This window comes from Gavialis gangeticus, unplaced genomic scaffold (genome assembly GCF_001723915.1).
Source record: "Gavialis gangeticus isolate Ggan-Ray unplaced genomic scaffold, GavGan_comp1, whole genome shotgun sequence".
NCBI classification, from domain to species: domain Eukaryota; kingdom Metazoa; phylum Chordata; order Crocodylia; family Gavialidae; genus Gavialis; species Gavialis gangeticus.
Genome location: NW_017729031.1, coordinates 83,400,972 through 83,413,601, shown reverse-complemented (window position 1 = coordinate 83,413,601; position 12,630 = coordinate 83,400,972). Strand labels below are relative to the sequence as shown.

At 49.9% G+C, this 12,630-nt stretch overlaps 1 protein-coding gene across 4 annotated transcripts in view; it reads right to left on the bottom strand.

Moving 5' to 3' along the window:
* COL18A1 (collagen type XVIII alpha 1 chain) overlaps positions 1 to 12,630 on the bottom strand; it is a 177,921-nt gene that overhangs the window by 4,808 nt on the left and 160,483 nt on the right. For 3 of the 4 annotated variants that reach the window (XM_019523230.1, XM_019523232.1, XM_019523228.1), the window contains exons 28-37: positions 11,292 to 11,345; positions 10,660 to 10,734; positions 8,779 to 8,844; positions 7,825 to 7,867; positions 5,808 to 5,870; positions 3,319 to 3,362; positions 2,606 to 2,737; positions 1,945 to 2,089; positions 1,602 to 1,678; positions 1,020 to 1,148 (exon numbers count right to left, since the gene is read on the bottom strand). In XM_019523230.1, the coding sequence (XP_019378775.1) occupies positions 1,020 to 1,148; positions 1,602 to 1,678; positions 1,945 to 2,089; positions 2,606 to 2,737; positions 3,319 to 3,362; positions 5,808 to 5,870; positions 7,825 to 7,867; positions 8,779 to 8,844; positions 10,660 to 10,734; positions 11,292 to 11,345 (828 nt within the window). The remainder of the gene's footprint in view (positions 1 to 1,019; positions 1,149 to 1,601; positions 1,679 to 1,944; positions 2,090 to 2,605; positions 2,738 to 3,318; positions 3,363 to 5,807; positions 5,871 to 7,824; positions 7,868 to 8,778; positions 8,845 to 10,659; positions 10,735 to 11,291; positions 11,346 to 12,630) is intronic. The other variant, XM_019523229.1, reaches the window with a different exon arrangement.

The following is a 12,630-nucleotide window of genomic DNA, read 5'->3' as shown; positions in this document are numbered from 1 at the left end:
GGGGGGGGGGGGGGTCCGCTCCTTGCTCTGCCCCTCCCGCCTGCAGGGCTCTCCTGGCACATGGTCCATGTGGCTCTTGCTGCTGCTGCCCCCAGCAATCCCAGCCCAGCTCAGGCTTTGCTGGCACTGCTGGGCATAAGTGAGTCGGCAGCAGGGGTGGGGGACGTGACCCAGATTTAGGGTCACAGCAAAAAAGGTTGGGAGCCACTGTGCTGAAAGATGCCGCCACAGCTGCAATCTTGTCTTGCACTGACTGTTCTGGGAGCAAGGTTGTGCTACCATCAGCCAGGCTCCTCACGAGAGCCGCTCATGAACAAGGAAAGCAATGTCAAGGGCTGTTGTCACTTGCTCAGCTAGAGCCCATGATGTCAAGCTATGGATCTGAGGCAGGATCTCTTCCCTAAGAGCAACAGCAAAATGGAGACTAGCAGATTTTTGATGCATCTAGGGAGATGGTGGTGCCCACAGTATATGACATAGTCATCACCACTCAGAGCTCTACAAATTTCAACTCATCTCCAGCTCAGAGAGGAGAGCAAAGGAAGCATCAGGCCATAACCTGCACCTGGATCTGCTGGTATGGTCCCAACTGTAAGGCAGAGGCTGTACTAGCTGATCAGGGTGTAAGGCTTGAGTCTTAGGTCTGTGTCCTGAAGACACGACACAGACACTCAGTAGCATGCATGGCAAGCAGCTTTGTGCCCTCTGACAGGGCTATTCACAGCACCAAAAGTTCAGCCTGTGCCAAAGAGTTTTGCAGGCGTGAAACTCACTGGCAGCTGCCAGCGTACAGGTCTATTAGTCTTCAGTGATGGGAATGCCTGGGACATCCTTGGGATGCTCGTGGATAGGTGTGGTGGCCAGCGTATGAGCAGAACTTAAATTGTAACAGCTCTATAAATGCCAGAGCCCAGCCAGCCATGTGCACAGGCAACTTGATTCCATCCTACTCCAGTGTGCCCACAAATGCCATTGTCAGGGGAGTTTTCCCAGATAGAGCAGACCCACCCCGTACTCACCAGGATTCTCCGGAAGCCGTTTCGCACACGGATGTACAGCTCTTCTCTGTCCACTATGAAGACAAGCCACCCCTCGGGCACCTCATGGGCTGTGCTCAGCATGGCCTGATATGATGGCAGGATCTTCAGCTATTGGAATACAGAACAGTCAGTGTGGAGAAAGCTTTCCCTGCCTAAGAAGAGCACAATGCCCAACCTGCATGCAGCCGTATGCCAGGCCCAACTAGCACTGGACAAAGGCACATAAATCTTGATACCATGCCAGGTGCCCATCTTCTCCATGACCTGGTAAGCTTACCCTCCAGCTCACTGTGTCAAACCCTCACCATCTCACTGCTGGCCCCAGAGTCCTCTTAAGGGGTGTTGCTTCTCACATAGGACCTAGCATTTGGCTAGGTCTGCTCCTCCCATAGGCCAGGGCTGCTAGGACCCTTTCCTGAAGCTCACTGCCTTGGTTTTGGGCTTCCCATTGCACCTCCATCCACCCCTCCACCGTACAACCCAGGGAATTACAGATGCACAGGCAGGCCCCTGCACCAGAGCATGCTCAACACCATTCCCTCCTCCACATCCCCATCTTACCCCAGAGGAAGCAGATGTCCCACTGGTGCCTGGAGGTCCTGGAGGCCCTGGTGGGCCAGGAGGGCCAACCACATTGGCTGGAAGAAAAAACAGACTAGGACTCGAGGGTGCTTCAATGTACCAGGACCCTTTCAGGCCATGTTCGTAGGTTGGCGGGGGGAAGAATGGAGGAGAAGGGAGTGTCTGAGGGACAGGGACAAGGAGCACCAGATCAGGCTGGAGGAGCAGAAAGGAGGCATGAGAAATGAATATCAGGCTGCCAAGAACTGAGGGCAAGGAAACAAATCCCAGACAAAGGGAACACCAAGTGAACTGTGAGCTGAGATCCTCAGCAAATACTCACTTTGTCTGTGGGGTCCTGGGAAGGAGGGGGGCCCAGGGGGCCCAGGTGGGCCAGGAGGGCCCTGTCGCCCCTCATACCCAATGCCAGGAGGTCCCTGAGGTCCTGGGGGGCCAGGTGGGCCAGCAATGCTGTCTCCCTTGGGACCCTACAGGTGTATAAGAGTCTTCTTCAGACTAAACACACAGCCTGCCCCAACCCAGCACACCTATCTTAGCCTTTCACACACCCTCACCCCAATCCCTCCACCAGGAGAGTCAGGCTAGAGCACACTCTGCCTCCCATCTGCACATGCCACACCCCCAAGGGATTGGCATTAAGCTCACCGACCCTACTTCTTGCCTCCCACTTCAGCTGGGGAGAGGGAACAGCACTACCATTCTCTGACGGAAGGGAAACTCAGGGCACTTTCTCACTCAAACTATCCAGTCTGGCCCTGTGGCCATTGCTGCCTGAGAAATTCTTAGTCCTCCATCCCCACACCTTCCTGAAATTCTCCCTTCAGTGCACCCCCACCCCCTACTCCCCAGGGTGGTGATAATGCTGGGCTACCTGCCACCTGCCCCATCCCACTCCGTCCCAGGGCCGCCTTGGTGCTCAGATCACAAGAGGCGCACATGCTCACGAATGAGCCCCACACCCACTGCCATCAGAGGCATCTTACCGGAAGACCAGGGTAGCCCTGGGGACCAGGAGGGCCCGGCTGTCCAACAACGCCTGGTCCATATAGTGTTCCCCCACCAGGCTCGCCTTTTTCGCCTTTTAAGCCGGAGTCCCCTCGCTCTCCTTTTTCACCCTAAGGAAGGCAGTTATAATTACTGTAGTCTGTCCATATGCCAAACAGCTGACATACAGATCACATCCAACCCAAACCTGAGTATAGCAGCATGCTGAATTCCTCTCGCAGATTAACCCTGTCACTTTTGACCAAACAGACCAGGATCCAACAAGCACAGGCTTGACAGACTTGCACTGTGATGCATGGCCTGGGGCACTGTGTATTTCCTGCCACTGCTTGTGGCTGTAGGGAGCTGATCCACTCTGAGCGTATCAGCCCCAGATGTGGTACTGCCACTCCTCTTAGGGCATGTGATTCAGGCAGGACAATTTGACATCTGTGCGCTGTAGAAGTTTCGCTTCCTGTGCCATGAAAGCTATAATCTGCTTTTCCGTGTGAATGGTCACATGGCTCTTCAGCCACTGTACTGAAGACTCCCACAGTCTGCAGTGATGGCTGCAGATGGGCAACACATAACCCCAAACTCCTTCCAGCACCATACCCGCTTGCTGGTGCCCGCTGCTAGTGCTGCCACACACAAGAATCCCACTGACCGCAGAGAAACAGCAGGACTCAGTGCTACTGGAACATGTACCTACCCGAAAAGCGGCACCAAATCGGCTGAGGTCATAAGGGAACTGGCCTGTGAACAAACAGGGGAAACTGTCAGAGTGGGTAGTACACAGGCTGAATGAGGCTCCTTTACATTGTGTCTCAAACACTTCTCTTAGCTTCATCACCATCTGGCATTCCTGTCTCACCTCACTGGGGCTGGGGGCAACTTGCGCCCCACACACTAAAGTTAACAGGATGAAGAACTGTGGTTCTTGAGTCAACTAGGGAGAGAAATCAGCTCTGCTCCATAAGTTCATGTTGTACCACAGCAAATAAACCCAGAGCACAACAGCTCTGTGTTAATTCTGTGTTTGCAGAATACAACGTTGCACAGCAAATGATTATGGGAAGCAAATCACACACCTCCCATTTGCTACACATCCATATATGTAAACACCTGCAAAAGTGCATCTATACACACGTGTAAATCCTATGTTAAAAGAACACCATTAAGGTTGCAAAATTCAGGGAGTGCCAGAATTCAGGTTACCTGTGCAGCCTTGAACTGCCCCTCCCTGCCTCCCCCGTATTCATTATGAGACAGCCCTTAATTACACAGTTGCATCCTGTTGTTTTCCCAGGATCCCTGCCTCATTCATTGTACTGCACAGACAGTGCTCACTGAAAAGGCTGCTATTTAATGTTGTGCTGATTCCTCCCTGTTAAATGTGTCCCTGATGCTGTATTGTTCTGCCCCCATCCAAAGCCTGGTCTGAAGACAGAATGATTAATCAGCTCCTGGCCTGTTTTTTCCATGCTGTTTATCACTATTTTATCTCAGTGTTTCACAGCTGTTAATGAATTTATCTTCAGAACACTCCTGTGAGGCAAGGTGGTTGTATCTTTCCATGTTCCAGCTGGCACACTGAAGCACAGGGAGATTAAAGTCAAAAGTATCCACTAATTAATTCTGAGTACCCAGTTTGAAAAATCAGGTCCTAGATTGCTCAGAGCATATAGCATTATATAGTAATAGATATGTTCAGAGCACAGCTCCCAGTGACATCCATGGTAACTGTGAGAGCTCAGCACTTCTGCAAATCAGACATCAACATCTCAAGTCAGAGACCAGAAACTGAATGCAAAGTACATGATTGCCTGGGAAAAGTCTGCTTTAAGAGATCTGCCTAGCATCACACATGGAAGTCTGTGGCAGAGGTAGGGGTAGACTCCAGTGCAGCTTTCCAGTGCCTTAACCATGGGACTCTTCTTTCCCATTCTGTAATTCCCTATTTCACTGCCCACCTTGCAACCTTTCCAGTAAATGAGGTTGGGAGGCAGGCACTAGTACCCCTCACTGTGTCTGCAGCTACAACGTATGCAGGAGCACATACATGCACACAGGTATCTCTAGGCAATGAGGAGTGAGGGACATGTGGAGACCAAGCAGTCAGCTCTGCAAATCCTTTGGGGTGAGTCTTGCTGTATGGATGCATATGGGTGCAGCTAAGTCCCATTGGGTTTAATCCTTTCAAGAAGGGCTGGATCATCTCTTAAGTAGGAGGGCATCTCTGCCCAGAGGCTGGGCTGGGAAATCTGGCAGCCCAGAAGTTGCTTGGTTTTCATGGTTTGGGATCACCCACCATGTAACACTCCCTCGGGAAAAAAGTCATAGATGCTGCTGCCTTACATTACTGTACGTGAAAAGAAACCTGTCAATCAGTAGACCCCAAATAAAGGGTTGATTTGTCTAGCCAGGGCCTTTGTGAGCTCTCTATGCCCACACAATGTCTGGCATCACCCATAAGATGTGACCAGAGGTTACAGAGCAGTCTGACACTCTGGTGGTGTGAGTCTGGCTGTGCATGAATGATTTTGTAGCAGCAGCAGCAGCATGCTTCTACCGTGTCCCAACCTGGAGAGCAGGGAATGAGGAGCCTCTCCTCACTGTGCTGGACCCTGCCCAGGGGCCCATTGCAACACAGGTGGGTGAGAAGCTAGCTGTTGTATGAGCAATGGAAAAAGGGAGACAGGTCTTTCATACTCCTGACTGGCTAAGCCAACCCAAGTCAGTCAACCAAGGACATTCAAAGGGGCTGATAAAGACACATGCAGCTGGCTGCTAAGTTAAGGTGGAGCACAGCCAGACAGAATCTCTTCTCTGCCCTTGCGCCATGTATGGCCACTTGCATGGCACAGAAGCGGTCTGTGATACCTTCTTTTGAGTGTGGATGCCAGAGTAAGACAATGCAGGGCAAAGAGACCCAGTGGCTGCATGGCATGGTGTCCCTCTCTGCCAGCAGGTGTCAGTGACATCTTCCTGAACATGAACATCCCCTCCAGCTTGCATTAGCTATGCCCAGCCAGTCCTTCCCAGACTGACAAACAAGCTGTTCTTTGCAGCGATACACACGCACACACACATACAACCCACCCGTCTAGCCACCAGGCAGGATCCTGCTTCCTGTAGCCTTGGTTCAGCCTAGGACAGACAGGAGGTCAGAGATCTGTCCACTGCAAGAAGCTCACTTACCTGGGGGCCCTGGGGCACCTGTGTCTCCTTTCTCACCCTTCTGTCCTGGGGCACCCTGGTAACCTGCCAAAGAAAGTACTGACATTGTCTTCACAGGCTTGGACATCAAACAAAGTGTGGAGAGGACAGACTGGGACTATGGCAACATCTAGTAGCAAAGAGTGGAAATGACTGTTTTCTCTGCACCCATCTTACCACAGCATTCTCTTCTCACCAGCACAGCAGAAGATGGGGAAGAGCTACAGGCAAATGATGACTTTACCTAACAGCAGATAATGTATGTTCAAATGTGTTTTTTAAAACCAATGGAACCCATATTCTTTTGTGAACCCAGCCAGTCACAGGTGTGAGGCATTTTATGGTTCCTGCCATGCTCTTAAAATCATAAAGCAATGAGGCAGCTAATGTGCCTATCACTCAGTGATAAATAGCAGAGGAAGAGGTAAAGTATTCCATCCAAACTCCCTTCAGTGCTGAGAGGAGCAGCCCACTAAAGGGTAAATCTATCCTTGAGTATAAAGGCTGACTTGGAGGTTAAAATCAGGTAGGGACAAAGACTTGTATCCTGGGATCATAGAGACCTACATTTTAAGTGCCACTTTAAGTCCCACTTCAAGTACCTGTGAAGTTCTGAGATAACACTTTGTCCCCAGGACAATTGTGGCTAATGCAAGTTAATTGCCATTCAAGCTTTGTGTATAAATGACAGTCCAACACATGTTTTTATGCAAGTCAAAGCCCTGGACAATCAGACCCAGGATAAACCCTATGTCTGTTTTTACCCAGAGAGGACATAGATGACCACTGTGGATGTCAGGCTCTTTTGCACCTTTGGGAAAATACATGTGCTCTGGGAGTAGGAGGGGTAGGTTTTAATTAGAGAGGCTCTGAGAGCTGCTTTAATTAAAGCACCTGGAGCATCACGCGCATCAGCATCCTTGTGTTGACAAATGGCGATGGAGGTACTTTAACTAAAGCTTGTCAATGCCCCCACCACCATGTTTTGGCATGGGGACACCGATACACATAACACTAGAGTCTGCTGGACTGCAGTAATTACTGTGCTCCAGCAGACTCGATTAATCAAGTCTGCTCTGATAACACTGTATTTACAGTGCGTCAGAGCAGCCTCGCTCCACATGTATAGCTGAGGTTCCCAAAAGACAGCTGAAGGTGTCTACTACACAAAAGGAATAATCCTTCAGCAGGAAATAAGTAGCAAGTGCTAGGCAGCTCTCAGATCAGCAGGAGTACACTGTTCCTGCCCTAAGAATCTTGCAGAGCAGTGTTAGCCAGGATGCAGAAATGCTCAAAAGAAAGCAAAAAGGGCAGGTGGAGCAGGAAGATGATAGGGCTATGCAGGGAGTAGCTGGCGGAAAATTTTCACCTTGTTGAAAACCCAGTTTATTATCATAATTTTCCATGAACTTTTTGTAACATATTGTCATTTTCCATGAACTTTCCATGAACATTTTCAAAATCTTTTGATTGAAAATGTTCATGGAATGAATCCTGAACAATGAAAATATTCATGGAAAGTGATTCCTTTACCACTGAAAATTTAGATTTTTTCAGGAAAGAAATACCTGTATACTGGAAAATGAAATGTTTTAGTTTTCAATTTTTTCTCTTAAAAGTTGGAATTTCTTACAGGAAATTTCAATAAAAATTCTTTTTTTTCCCCTTTCCTGTGGAAATGTTCTGTAGGGGAAGAAAAAAAAACTTCCGACTGCCCTATCAGTAAAGGCCTTTGCAGGGCACAACACATTCATTCATTCACGTTTTACTGTAGCTAGCTGTAGCCCATCACTGTAAAATCCAGATAAAGATTAAATTTAAGAGAATAAGTCATTCCAAATAACATCTCTCCTGACTGGGACTTTCTAAAATCCCACCCCTTTCCTTCTGGCTAAGTCTCCCGAAGTCATTCATGTCAGTGCTCTAATTACTGGCTCACTGGAAAAATCAAGACTCCATTCTTCTTTCCCTACTCTTCCAAGTATTAGTATAGTCTTACCTGGCAAGCCAGGAGGTCCAGGAGGGCCTGACTCAGTAAATGCCTGAAAACACAAAAATAACAGAGCTTTAAAAACAAGAAAGGCCTATGACACACTCTGGCCAGGCAGAGCTGCAGAGCCACAGACTAGCACATGCTACAGTCAGGGTCTGCCCAGCGATGCGTTGATGCAGTGCACCATGCATGGAACCTATCACTGCTGGTGGGGTGCTCTCTGCCCACATATAGCTCACTCTGGTATCGGTGTTTCCTAGTGTAGGATGTGCTTCTGTATTAAACATGTATCTCATTAATGAGTCCACATTCATCATGACTGGGTGCCAGGTTATATGTTCCATTTGTGATGTCCCAAAAGTTGGATCAAGATGCCCTCATGCTGGGCAGTGGGTGCTGTCAGCTGGCCTGTTGAAACCAGTAGGTTCTAATAAAAAGATGCTGTCAGCCAGGACCACCTCCTCCCCCCTCACCAGTTCATCTGCTTTGTTCAGAAATTGAGGGGATCACAGGCCCTGCTCTCTCTCCACACCTTAGTGGACACAGGAGTTTCCAGGTGTCTAACCAGCACTTGCTAAAAGGCACTTGGGTCCTCCACCTAGTCCTATATGGAGGATATGTGGATGACTACCCTGGAGAGCTGTATTAGTATCTTATACGCAGTCCTTTGACTGGATAATACCTTGAGCTATTGAGTCATTAACCCAAAGTGCACCATATCATGAAATCAGATAGTGGCACTGCCTTTGTTGGTCACCATTTTCAATTATTCTAATGTTGGACACCAGCTCCTGAGAAAGGGGCTCACACGGGCCAATCAAAATGCCCTCTACATTGCTGAAACTGGGGAGTAAATGGAGCAAGGAGATGCCTTTAGGGTTTCTTGTCCTGGTCATTATGTGTATCCAAACTGCAGCGATGTGTATCCAAGAGCGATGAAGTGTAAGGATAGTTACTTACGTTACCGTCATAGATGGGCACTATGCTGCCAGGAGGGCCTGGAGGGCCTGGGGGACCTGGAAGACCCTGCAGGGAGGGAAAAATTGATTTGTTTTGAGAAGCCTGGTCTGACATGCAATCAGCCTAATGAAGCATGCACTACAGGAGAGGCTGGGACATGACAATACAGCTGTACTCTTTTTTGCAGAGTTATCGGTGACCCCCTTGCTACAAGAACACTGCAGGCAGCAGGGACGCTGCATGCAATACAGCTCTTCACCTGCATCCATATTCCCAGATGTGTCCTCTATTTCTCTGGATCACTTTGGGATAGTCCAAGACCTGGTTTTCAAAGCTGAATACCTATCATCCCAGCTGAGGCCAACAGGTGCCCAGCCCCTCTAAGACTGAGGATTTGGTTGTCTAGGGATGGCACCTAAATCAATTAAGTACTCCACATTAGTAAAGACTGATGGTCACAGAGCCTTCCATCCAATGATGCTAAGGAACTAGACCACTGAACTTCAGTGGAGGAAAAGGGGTTTGTTCAGGCAAGGGAGGAAAATTTGTATTTCCCAGAGAGATCAGCAAGTTGCTGAGGCACAGAGCTGGAGGCCACCTATTCTTGATTCCCTGCAGTAGAAGGGGGGGCCAAAGCCTGAAAGGATCAGAGTGAGAGTGGAACACTGAATGTGTGAACACCGATACCCTGAATCTAGCCTGAGCAGCTTTATCTTCTTTCACTGAAGGCTGAGTTGCCACTGCTAGCTTTCCTTTAGTGTGGGATAACAGTGTGCCCATGGACAGTTAGCAGAGAGAGGCTGAGGATCATAAATCTCCACCCTCACCCTGTGGTACCTTGGTTTTTATGCCCATGCTCCGATTTCAGTCTGACACAGGAGCAGGAACTAGCAGTGGCGACGTATAGGGGGTGCACACAGGTGCATGTGCACCCCCTGAGCGTGGCAGTGCACCCCCTACGAAAAGGCACTGCCAACACTGTTGGTGGCACCTGCAGGTAGTCACTGCTTGCTACCCCCACTGCCGACACTGCCAGCGGCGTCTGCGGGTGGTCAGCAATCACCGCTGGCCACTGCCGGCAGCATCTTCAGGTGGTCGCTGACCTCTGCTCAGCACTTGCCACCCCCCCTACCAGCGCCAGCAGTGTCTGTGGGAGCTCCCTGCTTACTGCCTCCAGCATCGCCATGTCCCCCAGCCGCTGAGGTCACGTGTCATTCATGGGAACTAGGAATGGGTGTGACATGACTGTGGGGGTTGAGCGAAGTAAAGCAGAGCATGGTGGGCTTGTGGGAGTCCAGAAGGGAAAGAATTACTGTCTGGGACAATTGGTAGTAAAGGGGAGGGAAGAGGGAGCCATGGTGGTAGTGCCATGAATACTGCCTTCCAGGGAACAAACCACCAGTGGCACTTGGCATTGCTCCATTCACACACTGCGCTGTCTGCTATGCAGCAGTCGGGAGGGATAGAAGCAGGAATGACACTCAGTACAATGCAGCTGGCACATGCCTATGGTGGGAAATAGCAGCAGAGAACCCAGGACCAATGATCATGCCCCTAAGCAGCAAGTTTGTATTTTCTACTACAGTGGGTTGAGTTCTGTGCCTTCAAAATGGGCACAGACATGGCTTCATCCTAGTACTTCAGCCCCCCAGCTCCTCTCCAAATCACTCTCTTCACTCATTCAACTTGCTTGCTGCTACCCCTCTTGGCCTATGGCTGCTGGCTCCTTGGGGCAGGGATCACATCTCTCTCTCTCCACATGGGATCACATCTCTTTAGACCAATGGAGCCTTTAATTAGGTGCAAACAGCAGCGAGAGAAGCCATTTCCACAGCCAGCTGCAGCACCCTGGGAAAGGCAGGCACTCCAGTGAGCACTTACCGGTAAGCCAAACCCTCCGCTAGGGTCTGCAGGGTCACCCTTCTCACCCTTCAGCCCATTCATGCCAGGACGACCCTGGGGATAAAAAGAACAGATCGGTCCCTGGACCTACAAGACAGTGTGTTTTTAACGGTCTTGATGTTCCACCAGTCACACTATCCTTCGTTCTGCAATTCTGCTGTCTGTCAGCAGCTCCTCTGAATGTTTCTCCTATTTCACAGCCCAGCAGATTGTTTTTAACTCATTCCAATAAAGTTATATTTGTTTTTGCTTCAATCTTAAAGTGAGTAATCCAGCCCTGGGCCCCTAGCATATTAGTAAAGCTTCTGGTTTCTTTTTAACTGGAAAAAATGTGTGTTGTTTTTATGTGTGATGATGCATCTCCCCATCTGTACCCCACTTTTCAAAATTCTACATCTGCCCCGGTGTATAAACCAGCATTCCCAGCATCCTCATGTTAGCTGAGATGGAGGCTGCCTCTATTTCTTTGAGCCACAGCTTTGCCATCCAGGGAGTCTACAAGCAGGTGGCATCAGCTGGGGAGAGGAACAACAAGAGCACTTCATCTGGAGAAACAATGCACTTGACAGGAACAGAGACTAAATCAAAGGTGAACTATGAGAGGTCCTTACAGGTCTACCAGGAAAGCCAATCTCTCCCTTCTGTCCAGGCCGTCCATGTGGGCCCTGAAAGAAAAGACACACACACACACTCAGGTTTCATGCACACAGGGATGACAGTGGGGCAGCATGGGAATGCATGGGATATTGCTGCCTCTGTGCTGTGATGGAAAACTAGCTTCTAAGGCCACAATTTGTTCCTTTGTCTTTGTGCTCTTTACTTCCTAGCTACAGATACTCTCCTATTCAACACAGCTGGGCCTTTCCTGTGCCTCTGGCATGGATGACATGTAAATGCTGCTCAGCACTAATTCCAGAGATATCAGGGTTGAAGTTCACCCACTATGAAAGAATTTAGAGAGTCCAGACTTGTGCTCCTGATTAACATTATTCTATCTGGAATATGTTTGGCTCCAGAGCAAGCTATGAAGTTGCCCCCCACAGACTTGACTTCTGAGGCTGACTATTCTGTGCTGCGTGGGGCTTGCTACAGACTTTGCTTGCTGGCTTTTCAGACACAAAACCTAGCTTTGGTCTTTGCACATATTTTTAAATAGGATACAAGGAGACTTAAGCTTCAGCTTTGACCTTGCTTCCATCAAAAGGAATAGGGAAAACATTCCATTTGATGTGTCACCAGTAATGCCAACTCCTGCAGAAAAATCATGAGACTTGCGATTTCTAAGTCAAATTATCTCTGACTCATGATCTCACGACAGAACCCTCAGATCTTGGGATTTTTTCTTCTGGTACATGTAGAAAGTGCCCAGCTGGTAAGTCTGTGGAGGGGCAGGGGTGGGGGGAGAGGGAAGGGGCATGGGGGGCAGATCAAGGCCCCTATGGTGAGGGAGGGTCTGGGGCAGGAGCTGGGATGAATGGAGCCATGAGAGGTTGTGCAACAGAGCCACATTTTAAGTGCCTACATCCAGAGGCGGGCTGCCCACTGCGGGTTAGGGCTCTGTGCCCTGCTGCCTTTGCCCTGAGAGCCACATGACGCCAGTGTGCCTCCCACTACTGGGTGGAGAGGGGACACATGGTGTGGCCAGTGTGCAGCTAAGGGGGCAAACTTTGCCCTGGGAGACGCACGCTGGCCGCACCATACGTCCCCTGCCTGCCCAGCAGGTGGCAATAGCATTGTGCAGTTCCTGGGGCAAAGGCAGAACTGTGCAGAGCCCCAGCCGGTAGCAGGCAGCCCGCCTCTGCCCTGGAGGGGGCACATGTCCCCCATGCCTCCCCTGGGGGTACATGCAGCTGCAGGCAGCTGCACCCCTCCTTGCCTTTGGACGAGCTGCCCATGGCTCTGTCACCAATAAAGGTAATCCCCAGGAGGGTCAAAGGGGGCAAGAGAGCA